This window comes from Uloborus diversus, chromosome 5 (assembly GCF_026930045.1).
Source record: "Uloborus diversus isolate 005 chromosome 5, Udiv.v.3.1, whole genome shotgun sequence".
NCBI classification, from domain to species: Eukaryota; Metazoa; Arthropoda; class Arachnida; order Araneae; family Uloboridae; genus Uloborus; species Uloborus diversus.
In genome coordinates, this window is record NC_072735.1 from 24,734,386 (window position 1) to 24,751,567 (window position 17,182).

Below are 17,182 nucleotides of genomic sequence, written 5' to 3' on the forward strand. Positions count from 1 at the left end.
AAAATTAAACTTCACTTGTTTAAAAAGATTTATCTTTTTTTTCTTTTTTAAAATAGTCTAAAACCTTTTCTATATTGCTATTGAAGTACAAACTTTTAAAAAGTGTAGCTGCCCGTAATCCCTTACTGCGATTTAAAATGTTATTTTGGTTTTACTAAAAAATTTCAAAGTGTACGAACACTTTTAGGAACCACTGTAGATTAAATAATATCATTTCAAGACATCCAAATTTGTCTCTTATTTTATTATTTAGCATACTGTTTCACAGGAAGCAAAGAATAAGTTTAAACTAGATATGATTCTAATCCAAAAATTTCTGAATTAGACGAATTCATTTGCTAAATTTTATTCTTTTAAAAAACACTTGCGACGAAGCGAGGTCGGTAATTAGAAGGGAAAATTAATCCTCTTACTACTTTTCCAGAAGATTGAAATATGTTCGCTCTCAAGACCGTTAAGTCTTTAAAACAAAATTTCCACAGCTCCTAAATAGCTTAAGAGAGTACGATAGAAAATAAATGATTCACAGATTGAGTGGAAAACTGCGATGCTTAAATTACTTACACAATTTTTCTGAAATTAGGACTCGAAACAGACGAAGCATCTCGAATCTTATTTCCTAATGGAACTTATTTCGGAAGGAAGGGAAATGTTTTTCGGTTTAAAAAAGACTTGCGGGCGATTCTGGGAATGAAATTGCGAAGTGCAAATTTAATTACGATCTAACGATGTTTGCAGATCTTGTTTCTGATGAATATCTCACTTTTGGTGTAAAATTCTACAAATCATTTTTTGTATTACTTAGATAAACGCAGGTTATGTAGTCAGCTATGAAGTTTAACAGGCGATAGAAAATGTTCTAAGCAAAATTAATGAGCGAGTGCAATGCAGTGTGAGTTAAAATTATGAATAAATATGTTTATGAAGAGCTACATGTTTATTCCATTTCTATTTGTTAACAAATAATCTGCTTGCAATTAAATTCATCACATAATGAAGGTTTTTAAAAGAGTTTTCTGTTTATTTTCAGTTTTCTGTCTTGATTTCCCCTTTTAAGATCAGAAAACAATATCTGCGTTTGTACGTGTCCAAGAATCCATAAGAAAGGTATAAAATAAAGTTTTGCGTGTTGGTCACAACTTACTAAACTTTATTCACATAAAAGATGGACTAGTAGATGTAAATAAAGAATTAATTGCGCCATTGGTGACCTTAATCACGTGCTTGGCTTGGACAAGAACTAATTGGTGCCAGAAGGGAAATACGGATTGTATTGGTTAACCTTTTTTTTTTTAAATAAAAGAGAAAATCCCTAGTTTCATTTGTAGTCATGGTAATATGATCACTTCCAAAAGTTTAGCTGGGAAAAAAATGTTAATTTCCGGAAGTCAATGTGAATTAGCAACATAGGCCCTCCGAAAAAGATCTGCTTCTTAAAATCTTGTTTTAAGAGTTATAGACAAGGGGTCCTCTCATGGCCTTTAAATATGAAAAACAAAAAAGTCCGCACATTTTTTGTCAGATCATGCTGCGAGTTCCATTGAAGTTTTGCGAATTTTACTATTGCTGTTGTACCTCCCAGTCTCCCCTGTGTGGGAGCCATGAGACCCCAGAAATGCATGGCAACGGGTCTTCAAATCTAAAATTCTGCCGTTGACGGAGAAGTTGCAATTTGCTACAGAGATAGAGTGAGCGATGTATTTACCGATCTGCGCTTAGCTTTTGGAAATGAGTGTGCACTTGAAATTTTCGGTTTGTGCCTGAATTATGCGTTTTCTTCACAAAACTTCACACAGATAGCTACTCTCATAATTGACTAGGACTCAGTGACTATAATAGTTGGGAAAACATAATCTGACAACATTATGAAGGCTATTATTTAGGTTTGCCCCAACTATAGTGAGTTAATGTTATTGAAATAGAATGTGTTGAGAAGAATGCAAAATATGGTACAAAATAAATGTTTTACTTTTTTTTAAAATCTTTTTTTAAAATTTTCTTCTAATGCGTTCTTCCTTTAATTATTTTCAAATTAGATTCAGATTTGTAGCATGTTAGGTTTTCATGTAATAGCTCTCGTATCTGCTGTCAACATCTAAAAATATGATACAATGATATCCGTCAATAATTGCGCTTGGCAGAATAAAATGCATCTTTATGGCTTTGGTCGAAAGGTAGAGTATCGCATAAAATTATGAATTCCAGGGTTACTGTGCTACATTATGTGAAAAAAAATCAATTTGAATTTTTAAATTTTCTAGCAACGTCTTGTCGAAACCAGTCTATCCAAATCAGGGGGAAATCAAATATCTGATGAGCGTGTTCCGTTCATTTCAGTGTGACTGCTTAATTTAGAGGCTAACACACATCTACAAAAGCTGATATCCCTGAAAGCTAATAGATACTTCCATTTCCGCCTGTAAATTGGATGTTTGACTTTCAAGCAATACAAGACTTTTTCTTGAAAAATCTTGAATTCAAATTATGTTTTTCGCAATCACGAGTGTTTGTGTGTATGTAGGCGTGTGTGTTTGTGTGTGTGGGGGGGGGTGTGTGTAGGGGTATGTGTATATGTGCGTCGGCATGTGTGTTTGTGTCTGTGTGCGGTCATGAGTGTTGGTAGTTGTGTGTATGAGTGTTTGTGCGTGGGGGCGGGGTATGTGTATGTGTGTAGGCATATGTGTTTGTGTCTGTGTGCAGGTATGAATGTGTGGGTAGTTTTGTGTATATTTTTGTGTGTGTGTGTATGTATGTATGCGTGTGTGTATGTGTTTGTGTGTGTAGGTGTATGTGTGTATGTGTGTGTGTGTGTGTGTGTGTGTGTGTGCGTGTGAGTAGTTGTGTATGTATGCGCGTGTGTGTAGGATATGGATGCAACCTGGAGACAGTTTTCTCTATAGGAGCAGCAGCGACGGTGATGCTGTAGAGGGTGCTGGCGGGAAAATAAAATGATAGCACATCAAAACAGTCAAGTGAAAGCAATAAGCAATCATGATTGCTCAATAAAAACACAGACATAAAACTATTTCCTTGCATAAGTAGTGAAAAATATTAGCATTTGGTTCGGACGATTGGGTCACTATTTTTTTCTTTACTGCCACAGTAAGGTCAACAGTTAACTAATCCCTGATGAACAAGAATCCAATATTTTTCGACGGTGACTCAAACGTAACAATATTTTCGGAAAGGTTTTTAAAATTGATAGGTTTAATGTAGGAATTCCTCGAAATGTAAGACTATTTGCAAACTCATAGTCATAGCATGCAGTAGCATAGTTTACTATATTTCATTCATAATCATAGTTTGGGTGACGTAATAGATGCTATATTCATTACCATAATTTGCGCGACATTGTTTTTCCGGTTTAAAAAAAACAAGGCACGCAAAGAATTTTACCAAAATCATTTTAAAAAGGATACGTGTGCAGGGCAATATTGCTAGAGTTTGCATGCCTCTAAATTCCTTTCTTATTATTTTTTATCTTGTAGCGGATCTACTCGAAATCGTATTTTTAGAGGTGATAATGCAATAACTGGTTCAGTAAGCAATGAAAATTGTCTTGGGATAGTAGGTTAATTGAAAAAAACATACTGGTTCTAGCCGCACATTATGAAATATTTAATAATGAAGGTCATCGTTATATTTTCTATTTGCCTTCGCCGTACTCCCATCAATGAAAATTTTTATAAACTAATAGATAACCAAACATTGAAGTTAGAAGTAACAAAAGTTATATATTGAGGGCTTATTTTTAATTTTCCTTAAGAAAAAAAAACTGCATTTTTTGCAAAAACAAGTGAGAAATTGTGCAAATAATGTTTTTCATGTGCATGTTTTATGAAAAGATGACATTTATTACAATAAAATACAACTGTTGGATTGATCTCAATAGAATGCTATATTATGATTAATAAATTATTTGCGCCTAACTATTTAAGGAGGGAGAGAGAGAGAAAGAGAGAAAGAGAGAAAAGACAACAAAGCAATAAGGTAGGTGCACAACTAGACCCCACTAGGAGTCTACGTACCAAATTTCAACTTTCTAGGACATACCGTTCTTGAGTTATGCGACATACATACGCACATACGCACATACGCATATACGCACATACATACATGCCTACATACGGACGTCATGAGAAAAGTCTTGGTAATTAACTTGGGGAATGTCAAAACGGATATTTCGAATGTTTATACGTTCTTAGGCACTTATCCGCGTGTGATCGGGTTGAAAAAAAAAAAAAAAAAAAACTCAACATTAATTCGGGTTGAGCAAAATGGAAATTAAGGCCGAATTTTGAGTGAATTTTTTTTTTTTTTTGTGAATACAATACTTTCTTTTTTGTAAAAGGAAGTAACAAGGGATGCCCAAATTGTGAAGTTATTTTAAGTTTTGCATTGCCGCAATCATAGTAAATGCTGACCATGATGATCACTTTCAAATTTAGTAGATCCTCTATGAGTTGCTTGGGCAGTTTCGTAACGTTCCGACTACAGATATCAACCTCTGAAGGAAATCGTGTTTAATTTTAAGGAACCAGATCTTAAAAAATTTCTCCTGCAGTTATAGCGTCAATTTTCGTAACCATTATATGCCAACAAAGTTTACCATTATACCAATATTCTGATCAGGAGTACCGCAGTCTAAGCCAAAATGTTTATGCCATATATTTTTAGTCAAGCCAGTACCTGAATTGAGACATTAGGTGAAAACTGCTTCTCTAAAACCCGTAATGTTGTGAAGATGAAAACTTGTAAATTAGGGAACTAAATCATTCTTTTATAAGTAGGATTGCATGTATCAATTTCGCTGTATGCAAGAAAAAATCGGGCGCGGGGGGTGGGGGCATCTTTTAAAAGGTATACTGCTGAAAAATGCAGCTTTTTACATTTTTCTGAGGCTAGTTAATTGCATGCATTCAATGTTCTAGGTATAAAGTTGAGGCGCACAACACCTTTGTGGAATCATTTCATTGGTGCTAGAAATTGAATCTTTTAACAAGCTTCTGCACTTTGTCATACAGCGAAACTCCTATGTACAATCAAATTTATTAACGAATGATATCGTTACATAACTTGCAAATTTTCATCTACACAACGTAACAGATATTCTCTCTCTCGAAAGGTCATTTTCTCCCAATTTTCACTCTTCAGATGCAGGTCTGAATGAAAAATATTCGGCTTTTGTTTGGGCTTGGAATAATCCTGACCTCTCATCCAAATTTTTGGCACTAAAATTGCTTCGTCGGATCCAGTTACTACATGATAAAACTGCACAAAAGCAATATTAGAGTCAAGTTCTGTAAAATTAGTCAAGATTCAGAAGTTGATATCTTCAATGAAGGATGGTGACAGAGCTGTTCTTGCTGCTAGTGGAAGACTTCCGAAATATTAAAATGTACCTCATTCCTCACTCGTGTTTACACTTTTAAGTAGGGGGGGGGGCAAAGCGGGTAGTCCTTCGTATGCCCCCCCCCTCCCCACATGATGTGTAAGCGGCGATGCATACGTATCGATGGTGTTGTATTGGGGGTGTTTACATGAACACCCCCGAGTTGTAATCAGTCCCAGCGAAGCGGCACGGCGAACCCAAGCTTGAAATTAAAAAAAATGGTACATTTCTTTAAAAAAAAAATAATAAAAAAATTGTCACTTGTGATTAGTCGAAGACTAGCCTATTTTTTTGATTGTCAATAATATTACGTTATTCTGACATCATCCACCTACAAACTACGATAGTCATTTCGTTAAATTCTTTTTTAAATTCAAGGTTATAATTATTGAAATAAAAAACGTGCCTTCGAGCAAAGCAGGTATAGGATTTAATCATATATTTCTTTATAATTTCTTGACTCGCGTGCTGACTTTAGATTTTCTATTTCAATAGGATAAGTATAACTAAAAAAAGTTATTCTTTAGGATGGCTATTAATTTGTCTACTAATTTAATCAGTTATTTCTTTATGTTTAATAAAATATGCTGACTTTAAATAGGATAAGTACTACTTTTTATATATTTTTTTATAAGATCAGGTAACTAGTCAATTATTTTAATCATTTATAACTTCATATTTGATTGGCAAATGTACCAAATCACAATTAGTTTAGCTTACCCGCTTTGAGCTAATTGGTAGGGCAAAACGGGATTTTCAAATGTTTGTAAAGTTTGATAATAAAAAAATATTGGGTTTGAAATAATACAAAATTCACTTTTTATTTTGAAGTTCAAGAACCCTGCTAGGAAATAAAACCGAAATTGTTGCGATAAAAAATACAAAAACTACAATTTTCGAGCCTTCTTCGAAAACCTACCCGCTTTGGGCCCCCTCCCCTGCATATATGGTTCCATTTTCGTGGAATTCACATTAACAACAGAATTAGGGGCATGGATGGCTTTGTTCCACGTTTTTTGAATACCGTATTTTTCATGATTTATTTAATCATTTCTGCTATCTAGGGATTAGCAACAACGTTAATAGTAATTTTGCAGTGGAAAAGTTTATCAATTTAAAAAAAAAAAAATACTTTTAATTATTGTTTTGCTGAAAAATTTTGTTATGAACAGTTTCACTGATTTAAATACTTGAACTATGTTTCGTGTTGATATACAAATAGATTAATTTTTATTCGTGAAATACCTTTTGCATTATAATTTTCTTTCTCCCCAGTTGACTAACGAAAATAAAATTTTGTTAACTCTTTAAGGAGTGCAGATAACTTCTTAAAGCTTCATACTCCCATTAAGTACACATATTTATAAAAGATTATGCATTTTTGAGTCATTATCTCAATGAGTTCGTGAGTAATTATGCCCGGTACTTGTGACATTACAGCATAGGAATGCTTCTTACGAGTCATTCATAGTCTTTTATAATGCAGAATACTTCAGTTTCAGTGTAGAATTTCATTAGTTGCTTTTTGAACAGTATTCCAATAACCCGTTTGTAATTTTTTTATTTGTTAATAAATAAAAAAAATTACTATTCAGAATCGAGATTTTGTGTTAGGTTAATTTTTTATGCAATTCAGTTCGTTTTTTCCTCCTACGTTTGTACACTCAAGTAATGGAAAAAATGCTTGAAATTAAAATTTTAATTGAAAACAAGTTTGTTGAAGTTGTACTTTACTGAAATACTTAACACAATTTCTAAGAGTAAATTTGATATTGTTTTTAGATTAACTACTAGTTTTCCTTTTACATAAAAGGATTTTTTTTCAGAAAATTGTTTAAATTATCAAAAAGTACATGGGTGATATTGAATTGAACAAACAAATGCATACTTTTAGCTTCGGAGTAGATAATTAATACTTGACCATTATCATTTAAGCATCCAAATGCAATTTTCAACGGTTGAGATTAAAAAAAAAATGCTAAAGATGCACTTATTTCTAAAAAAAAGTCATTAATACTTCATTAAATCCTTTCATTTTCGCTAGTTACAAAAAATATCGATTGACAGATGAAAACAGGAAAAAGAAGACGCCTCTCCCCAGCCACCCCCAATTTGAGAAATATGTTGAAGCTATTGATTGTCACTAATATTTAAAGACCTTTCTTTTGGAGAAATGGTATCAGTTTTTCTTAAAGAAATCTAGTTCCTTGTTTTTAATGATTAAAAAAAGTTTTTTTTTTGTCTTTTTTGAATAAACATTTTATAACTTACAGAGTTGCACGATTAATTGAAATTTTTATTCATTAAAAAGTAGAAAATTTTCTTGAAAGGATCATTAATAACATTTTAAAAACTACTTTTATTTCATTAGTATTACTTTCAAGAATAGTTGTGGTTATACTCGTCCTTTGTTTAACTGTGAATTGATTAAACTCGAAAACATATTTTCTAAATAAAAACTCTCAAAATATTTCTTTTTTTTTTTTGCTGTTTGAATTTTTTTTAAGATAAATTTTTTTATTTACAGACTAGAAAAAAAAAAAAAAAAACAACAACATGCACAAACAAAACGAAAGTACTAGAGCTGTGTTAAAAACTTCGTAAACCTAAATTACATTGTGCTTTATGAATCTTCCTTTAACTGTTTCGTTTTTTGTTTTATGGCATTAGTTGGAAGCTTTTCCGTTTAATTTTCTAATATCAAACATATTTTATATCCAATCTCTGGCTGGTTTTGTTTTATTTTGTTATTTTCATGGTTACATTAATTTGCTTCAATATACAACAGTAATTTTTTTCCAGCTGAGTTGTTCCCTTTTATTAAGGTTTTTTTTTTTTTTTTTCATGAGAGCCTACGAAATTTTTCATCGCTGTCACATGAATTGTGTATTTTATTTTAGAGCGATTCCTCATTCACAAATCTTACATTAACTAGAAAGGTATGACGGGTGAAATTTTGCTTCTATGTACATTTGAACGCAGCGATTGCCTGTTTGGTGATATTTTGGTAGTTTAAGTTAAATTTGGCAGTTTAACCCTAATTCCAGTGGATTAAACGTTAACTCCAGTAGATAGCGGTCATTGTTGACCAATTTTTACGTTTCTTTATTCTCCTAAAATGAGTCTTACCAGTAAAACAGTTCAGTCACCGGATCGAGTTCAGCCTTGTCACGATAAAGCATTTCCCTGCATGTTAAATATTACCAAAACATATAATCAAATTATCATGCCGTGGCGCAAGTTTCATTGTTGAAACACGCGGGTTACTTCCTCATCGGCTATTATTTATACGAGGATATTGTTAGTATGACATAAGGCAAAATATTGAAATGTAGCAGGTAAATCACAACAATAACTTCCGTTAATCTACTGTATTAGCATTGGAAATTGGATTTCTCGGAACTCAAATAAAAGACGTAGAACGTAGATTAATCAAGTGGTAGCATCAAAACATTTTTTTTTACAAATAGTAATGCGCTTTAAAATTGCTTTAAAAATAAGAATGACACCAAACACAAATCTAGTTAATTTTTAAAACTTAAATTTATACATCCATCATCCAGCCCACAACATCCAGCATCCAGCGCCTGGCACTCATTTGAATTTTGACGTCTTGAATTCAAATTATGTTTTTGCAATCCCGAACTGTGATAGGACCCTTCTCGCTAGGTTCCTTGTTTCAACAAATGCCTTCTATTTCAATCATAATTGCGAAAAAAATAGTTTGAAATCAAGGCGTCAAATTCAAATGAAGGTTAATGGTTGGATGTAGATATTGTGTTCTGGGACACAGTCGAGGAGGCCTGTGCACCAGAGGACATAGACGCCACCACCCAGGAGGAAGTAAAGATCGCGGAAGCCCTATTACCAGAGGAGTTTGCGTTATAAGCATAGAAAAATACGATAAAAGGAACATCAACTACAGTCTAGTGAGAGCAGTTCGTTGTCCCCCTCTCCCCCTCCAAAAAAATCAAATTTGTTTAAAAATGCAATGGAAGTTTAAAAAGAAAAAAAAACTTCTACTACAAAATCATAGTCTCATAAATTGGAGTTCCTTATATTTATGAAACAACGCGGGCACTAGTACTTGGGTAATCCTGAACGAGTTCAATAATTAAGAACTTAAAAGTACACCGGCATGCTAATTATTTTAAGACGTAACATTATTCCCTCGGATATTTAACTCAACTTCACACATCGCCAGGCTTCATTTGCCATACCTATTCCAGTAATGCTTCTCATTTCTCCGGGAAAATAGTCGCAGTCACGAATTCTCCTCACTGCAACTGCGACGGTTTAAGAAATGCAAGAGAGCCAGTCTCGGTCATGAGTTTTACGGCCGGCAATAGGTCACCCGGCTTCAAAGCTCTTCTTTCTCAGATAAGCCTAAATATATGGCATTAGTTACTCAGCGCAAGTCCTTTTTATCTCAGGAAGAAAAAACAATTCAGAGCGGTGTCTTTTACCGTAGCTGGATCAGCTTCCCCATTCTTCTTATTATTATTATTAAGTATAGGAATAAAATGGAAAAACTAAATACATCATGGAAATGCTTTTTTCGAGTAAACTTTACAGCTTTAGTCCACCATCATTCAATATGTAAATAGTTTATGGCCTTAAGTGAAAAAAATCGATACAATGCAACATTTTGTGCAATGCACATCTTAATTTTTCGCAAATAAGTCAAGATATTATTTGTTTACAAAAATATGACAATAAATAATATATTTCTTTGATGTTGCTGAGTTATTCATTTTTAGTCTAAAATTTTTCATTTATCAAAAAAAAAAAAAAAAAAAAAAAAACTCGGTCAAATGATTTTTTAACTGTTTTTTCCCGGCAAGGAAAGAACCGTACAACCCAGCATTCAGGTAATGAGGGAAATCAAAAGTTTCTCTTTAGCAACATCTACAACCAACCATTCTGAACGTCCCCCACTCATTTCTCTCAGGGTTGGCAAAAACCCGGGTTTTTTTAAAAAAGCCCATGGACCCAGGGTTTTTGGGTTTTTTTAAATAAAACCCAAAAAAAACCCAACTAAAGCTGGGTTTTTTAAAAGAAATGTGGGTTTTTTTGTCTTTTTTTAGGGAAAAAGTAGGGTACTTGTAGCATATTGTAGTGTAAGTATATGAACAAAGCACAAGAATTGTCTTGGGGTAAAAAAAGCTGGAAAACTAGTTAAAATTCAGCGTTTTCTGAAGAAGAGTATGAAAGACGACGAAACCCAAGAATGGTGAAGTTTCAGATTTTTTAGTTTCCATGATTACTAACAGTTAAGGCAAAATTACTTCTTGAGTGATAAAATCTATTGTTCGTTTTTAATTACTACTATTTTTTTTTTGCATTTACTTTATTGTATTTTATTTTTTTATGCAAAACTACTGTAGAACCTCAAGTAGTTTAAATCCCTATTTACTGAATTCCAGCTTGATCAAGACATTTCTTTGAATTTTAGGTTGCCTGTTTTTCTATTTCTGTGTACAGATTAAGAAATATTAACCTTTTTTGTAAGATAATGAAAATACTGTACATCCTATTCTGTTTTCTGTCCAACCATTTGTAAAACCTGTTAATTTCTAAAAAAAATATAACTTATTAATTCGAAATTTGTGACGTGTCAAGTTGCAGAAAATAATTCACATGAAAGCCTTTAAGCTAGAGTAGTTTCCTCTGTACAATCTACAAATATTGAGAAAACCAGACGTGACAGGACTTAGTCAAGATAATTTGAGTTATTTATTGACCAGTTAAAGATAAAAGTTAAATATATATTTTTTAAATCTTTGAAGTATTTTTAATGCCGTTAAGAGTTAAGAAATACTATTAAAGTTCAAAATTCATTTTTTATGTCCATTGTCTGTGGTGAAGAACAAATAAAATAGAAGTTTAAATTGTAACAGTATTTAAATTAATTACTTTTTTAAAAAACTTCTCAAAAAATTAAAAAAAAACCCAAAAGTGGGCTAAATAATGGGTTTTTTTAAATGGGTTTTTTCAAAAAAACCCATTGGGTTCAACCCAATTGGGTCCAATCCGGCCAACCCTGATTTCTCTCCTTCTGGTCCAAACAGTCCTTACACGTAAACAAACTGCTGTATTAGGATTGGAAATGTATGTTAAAACAATGAACTCGGAGCAGGGGTTCAACCTTAAAACCTTCCTCACTGCGCTACCGTATCTTAGGGCTCTGCGTTTTTTAAAACAAATTTTATTTGCATAATTATTCATATTCATTCTGATGAGAGGACAAAAGCTCATTCTGAGGGAAAATTTCTGTAAAATGATTTCTAACATTAGCTTGAGTTTTTGTCAGGATTAGCTCATTTTGGTGTTTTGCGACTACATGGAGTCCGATAGTTAAATTTTGCAAACTAGTTAATTTAAACATTTAACATTCCAAGTACAGGATTTCGAATACGGGTTTTTAAATAAAAAAACAGCACCGTTTAGTTGCACAAAATTGCAGAGTACTGAAGATACGTGTTTCGGCGTTACACAGAACTCATTTTTCCTTGTAAAAAAAAAAAAAAAGCGCTTCTTGTAACGCTGAAGCACGTGACTGCAGTAATCTGAAATTTTGTGCAATTAAACGTTGTTATTTCGAATTCTACTTTACAAGCACAAGGGTATTTATTCAACTGTAATGGGTGTTTTACCATTTTTACCAAGCATGCCACATTTTTCATTATTTACTCGAATGGGGTTGTTTCCTTCAGTCAAAAGTAGTACTTTTAGTCACTACAATTAATAGAATAAGAAAAAAAAAAAATAATAATAACATGGACCCAGAAAATTCTTTCATTTTCCCAACAGTTTTTTTTAAATTATTTTTTTAAAATGTTCGATTTTGCAAACAAGGCGTGGTCTTGATGACGTCACAAATGATGCTCTTTGGCGCATTTTGTACCGCGTTTCCACGTTATGATAAACAAGAAGCGAATTAAAATTGTGCTCTACGCTTGCTGTCAACCATATCGCTGCCAATACATGTGAGTAAAGATGCGAATTAAATAGTTTGCTCTGTGAATGGCAACGCAGAATGACATTTCATCATTTGTGATGTCATCGGCGAGAAATGTAAACAATGAAAGCGCACCGATGTAAGTAATTTTTTTCAAATATTAAACTTAAACAAATTTTTTAAAAAATGGTTCTATATTTTTAAACACGTTCTTTCAGAAAAGAAAATACTTTTAAAATTTTGGAAATGACCTCATTCAAAAAGGATATTGGACAAAACAGGACTTCTTTACTGATAATAAAGCTGCAGGTCTCTCTGTCCGGATCTCTCTCTGTCTGTCAGGATCTCTGTGACACGCATAGCGCCTAGACCGTTCGGCCGATTTTCATGAAATTTGGCACTAAGTTAGTGTGTAGCATGGGGGTGCGCACCTTGAAGCGATTTTTCGAAAATTTGATGTGGTTCTTTTTCTATTCCAATTTTAACAGCAAAATTATCATAAGATGGACGAGTAAATTACGAAATTATCATAACGTGGAACTGTAACATGGGAACAAGCCAATTGACGAGAGACGAAATTATCATAACGTTGAACCGTAACATGGGTACAAGCCAATTGGCGAGAAAATTCACCGCACATTATTTGTAAATATACAGGCGAACCAAAAGACCTTTTAATTTTTCTATTACGGGCAACTAGTACTAAATAAACTAGCTGATGTGTGCACCTCATGACTTCCTTTTACGACAATTTAATGATAATAGTGAAAAGCTTGGCATATATCGTCAAGTGTTCGCCAAATTATAACGTCACTTGAGTTTGCATTGAAATTAACCCTGATTTTCCCCAAAAAGGTGAAAGTCCCTTTTTAGAACATCCAAATGCAACCAAAAGGGGAGGTAGACCCAAGTCTACATAATAAATTTCAATTTTTTACGGCATTCCGTTTTTAAGTTATGCGAGATACATACGCACACACGCACATACAGACGTGACGAGAAAATTCGTAGTAATTAACCGAGGCATAGTCCAAACAGATATTTCGAGCGTCCATACATTCTTAGGTTAATGTGCATTTGCGGTCTGGCAAAACAACTCAACATTCCTTCTGGAGTGAGCAAAATGGAAATTTAGGCCGATATTTGAGTGAAATGTTTTCTCGTGAATACAATAACTACTTCCTTAACTATGTAATAAGGATCTCAATAAACTTCTGGAGCATTTAAATACCATAAAAAAGCGAATACTTTTATTTATATGAACTAAATAATCACCAGAAAACACGCCGTTAAAAAATGCTTGGCACACCTCAGCCATAATCATGTTTATATTAGGAACTAACAGCACCTTAAAATACAAGCGAAGAGCTGCTCGGCTGCGAAGTAATTGCACAGTAATAATCCTTCATTTAATTATCTCCCGCTCTGGAGAACTATTTTCTAAAACAATCTCATTAAGAGTACTAATGAGATTTTGTCACCGTAATTGTAGTTTTTTTTTTTTTTACTTCTTTCATTTGGGTTTTTAAAAGTTGTTCTGCTCGTAGAGCGTTAGTAATGATGGTTGTAATAATTATACATCTAAAGATTATGCTAGAAACGTGCAGTAGGAACACTGCCGTTTTCCTTGATTATGATATAATATTTATGAAGATAAAATATTTTTCCATAAATGAGTCGATTGTAGCGGAGTTTGTCATTAAGTTCATTCGTCTCTTTGCTTTGTTATGTCAAATATATCTTCCCAGGTAGCACAAATAACGTTTACACTTTTCATAAACGTTTTAAAATAGTTGTTACAATGCTAACAATCATTTTGCAGCGTTTATTAAACGAAGTGTGCTATTTGGGTTGGTACTTTTCCGTTATAGGTACGTCACGTGGCGCATTTTTAATTGTGCCGAACACAGTAAAACCTGTAAAGTTGACTACCCTCGTAAGTTGACCACCTAAGTTGACCGCTATTCTCAGGCACAGAATTAGATCTATATCATATAATTCAACCTCTATAAGTTGACCACCTGTTTAAATTGACCACTAAAGTAATGCACCGCAAGTGGTCAACTTACACAGGCTTCACTGTATTTTTTTTATTCTAAGTCATCATGCTTGGTCAAAATTACCAATTAAATTTTTAATTTGGTTGAAACTACTTCGAGATACCGAACGTTATTTCCTGTTTTCAATAAACTTTTATGCAAAATAAGTCATTAAATAAGGTTAAACGTTCCATCAAAATGAAACGTAGTCCTCCAAGTAATTAAATAACTCCATTAATATACAAAAAATTCCGCCGAATAAAAGAACAGGCACGTGAAAAATTCTAAAAAAAAATGCTTCACAAACTAAAAAACAGAACGTTAAAAGCTGTATTGTAATGTAAAAGGAGGAAAAAGAGTGGCATACATTTCGGCTACACAAAATTCAAGTGTAAATTTTCACCAAGGTAACACCAAGGTTCACTTGGTAAACAAGTCACCAACCAGTACCCATAACGGAAAAGTATTTACTTTTTCGAGCAAAAAATATTGTATCTAAAGATTAGGTGCTATATTAACTATGAATGTATGAAGGTACAATACCCCACACCATAAAATACCGAGAAATATTTTCTGCCGATTACGAGTTGACAAATCTAATTTTTCAAATTTCAGGAGATTACACGAAGAGGAAGAAAGAAAACCATCCGAATTAGGAGAATCGCAAAAACGCTTATAATTTGAGAAAAAAATAATTTTTGACTGAAAGAGGTAAAACAACGATTTCTTACGCATTTTCTCGACCAACGTATGAAGACATTCCCCACTACGACGATTTTTGCTCAAAAAGGAATTAAAAAAAAACAAAACAAAATAAACAAACAAACCGGAATTATTTGACAATAACAACAACAACAACAATAATAATAATAATAAGAATAATAGCAACAGAATCAACAACAATAATAATAATAACAGCGACACTAATAGTAATAAAATGATGCGAATAGTGGGAAAACTGTTAGAATAAATGCACATAAACTAAATATAAGATGGTGTTTTGAATAGGGTTGATGATTTGAATACATTAATAAACAAAGTGATTCAAAATATTAATTTCAGTTTTTGGAGAGCGATATTCGTTTGATAATAGTAGAGGTTACGGGAAAAAAAATGTTGCAAATTGTTACGCTGCTCAGAATTACAGTTAAAATTATAACATAGCGCACTAAAATGTTCATTGTTGATAAGCTCCAGACACTTGGTTAAAGTAAAACGAAATTCAAGTAAAGCCTATATAGCTTCGTATAAATTAACAAAAACAAATTAAGTCGCTATTTTATAACGAATTACCTTTGGGCTTTAAAATTGAATGAATTAATTACCAACGTTTTAATGCAAAAAAAAAAAAAGCGAATTGCCGCATTCGCAATTTTTGCGCATTAAAACGTTGATAATTCATTCATTTCATTATCTCTTCTATATTTTCTTTTCTTAAAATGAATTCTGTGATACTTTTCATTACTTTAGACCAAGCACTTAATAAGCGATCCTGGTAACTATGAATCACTTTTATATCTAAAGTAAGGTTTTGTTGAAAAAGCTGTTGCCATAAATCCTTACCAGGTAAAAAACGCAATTCTTTATTTTTAACGTACTAATAATCGAAATTAAAAGAATTCCGAAGAGTTTTCTTGAAAAAAAAAAAAAAACATTATGAGACAAACATTGTATGCGCACAAACTTTTCGCAAGAACAAACGCCTTGAAGTATACTCATTAGTGACTATCTCAAATGAGGGGTTTCACTTAAAGAAAAATCAAGATAATGATACGAATCATAAATTTAAAGTCTTGATCACGTTTTGAGGCAAAAAGGAAGGGAACTAAGAAAGCATGGAACTGGAAAACTTTTGCAAGAACCTTAACTGGGCAAGGAACAATGATTTATGCGTATATTTTTTCTTTTCTTTGGCTGCTTTTAACAAGATTTGAACTAGTTAGAATTTAGCATAGTTTTGAATTCCTCAGCAATTACTTGAAATAGTTTATAAGTTGAGGTAACAGAAGAAGTTTAAAGCTAAAAATATAAAATTTAAATTCATTTTTAACAGAAAATTCTAAATCACAGTTTACTGTGTATTTTATCTTTTTTTCACTTTGTTATTTATTAAATATTTATAAAAATTTAATCTGGAGTTATAATTTATTTTTAAATAAAATAAATAAATAAATAATTAAAACTAATAAAAGCTACGATATTACACAGCATAATGATTTAAATAGCTTAAGCATTACTCCCTTGAGCAAGTTTTTATCTTTCGATAAGAAATGGCCGAAAACATTTGTAGCAGAAATTCAACGTTCACGCGTCACTAACAGCGTTATAAATCTACTTTTTTAAAGTGTGATCATGGGGGGCTAATTTAAAATTTTTAAGTGTAGAGGAAAATTTCTACCAAGAACTATGCAAAAGGAGGATTACAGTTTTTTCGGAGGGGGTGCTGGGAATACTAAGGCAAACCATTTTATTATTTCAGCAGTCGTGTTGCTACACCACATCAAAAAAGCGTTAGATATCTTAGCCTCTCCACATTTTTGTCTAAACTCTTAATAATTGCTCTCTTAAGTGAATTATTTACGGGTGGGAGTCCCCCGCTCGGACTCTTTTTTTTTAAAATCTTTTTTTATTATTTTTTTAATGAGGGGAATTGAGAAATACTCTATGAACCTCAACATTTCACCTTGAATTTTACTCCTTGAATCATATTCTGTTATTATCGTGATGATTTCTTACTATTTTTATCCATTATAGCAAAAACTTTTCTATTTTTTAATAGATGCCGTTATA

The 17,182-nt window shown here is 32.6% G+C and overlaps 1 protein-coding gene across 1 annotated transcript in view; it reads right to left on the bottom strand.

Moving 5' to 3' along the window:
• Positions 1-13,677, bottom strand: part of LOC129222510 (uncharacterized) — a 56,523-nt gene extending 42,846 nt beyond the window's left edge. The window contains exon 1 of the mRNA XM_054857022.1: positions 13,585-13,677. Within this exon, the coding sequence (XP_054712997.1) occupies positions 13,585-13,677 (93 nt within the window). The remainder of the gene's footprint in view (positions 1-13,584) is intronic.
• Between the last annotated feature and the right edge of the window lie 3,505 nt (positions 13,678-17,182).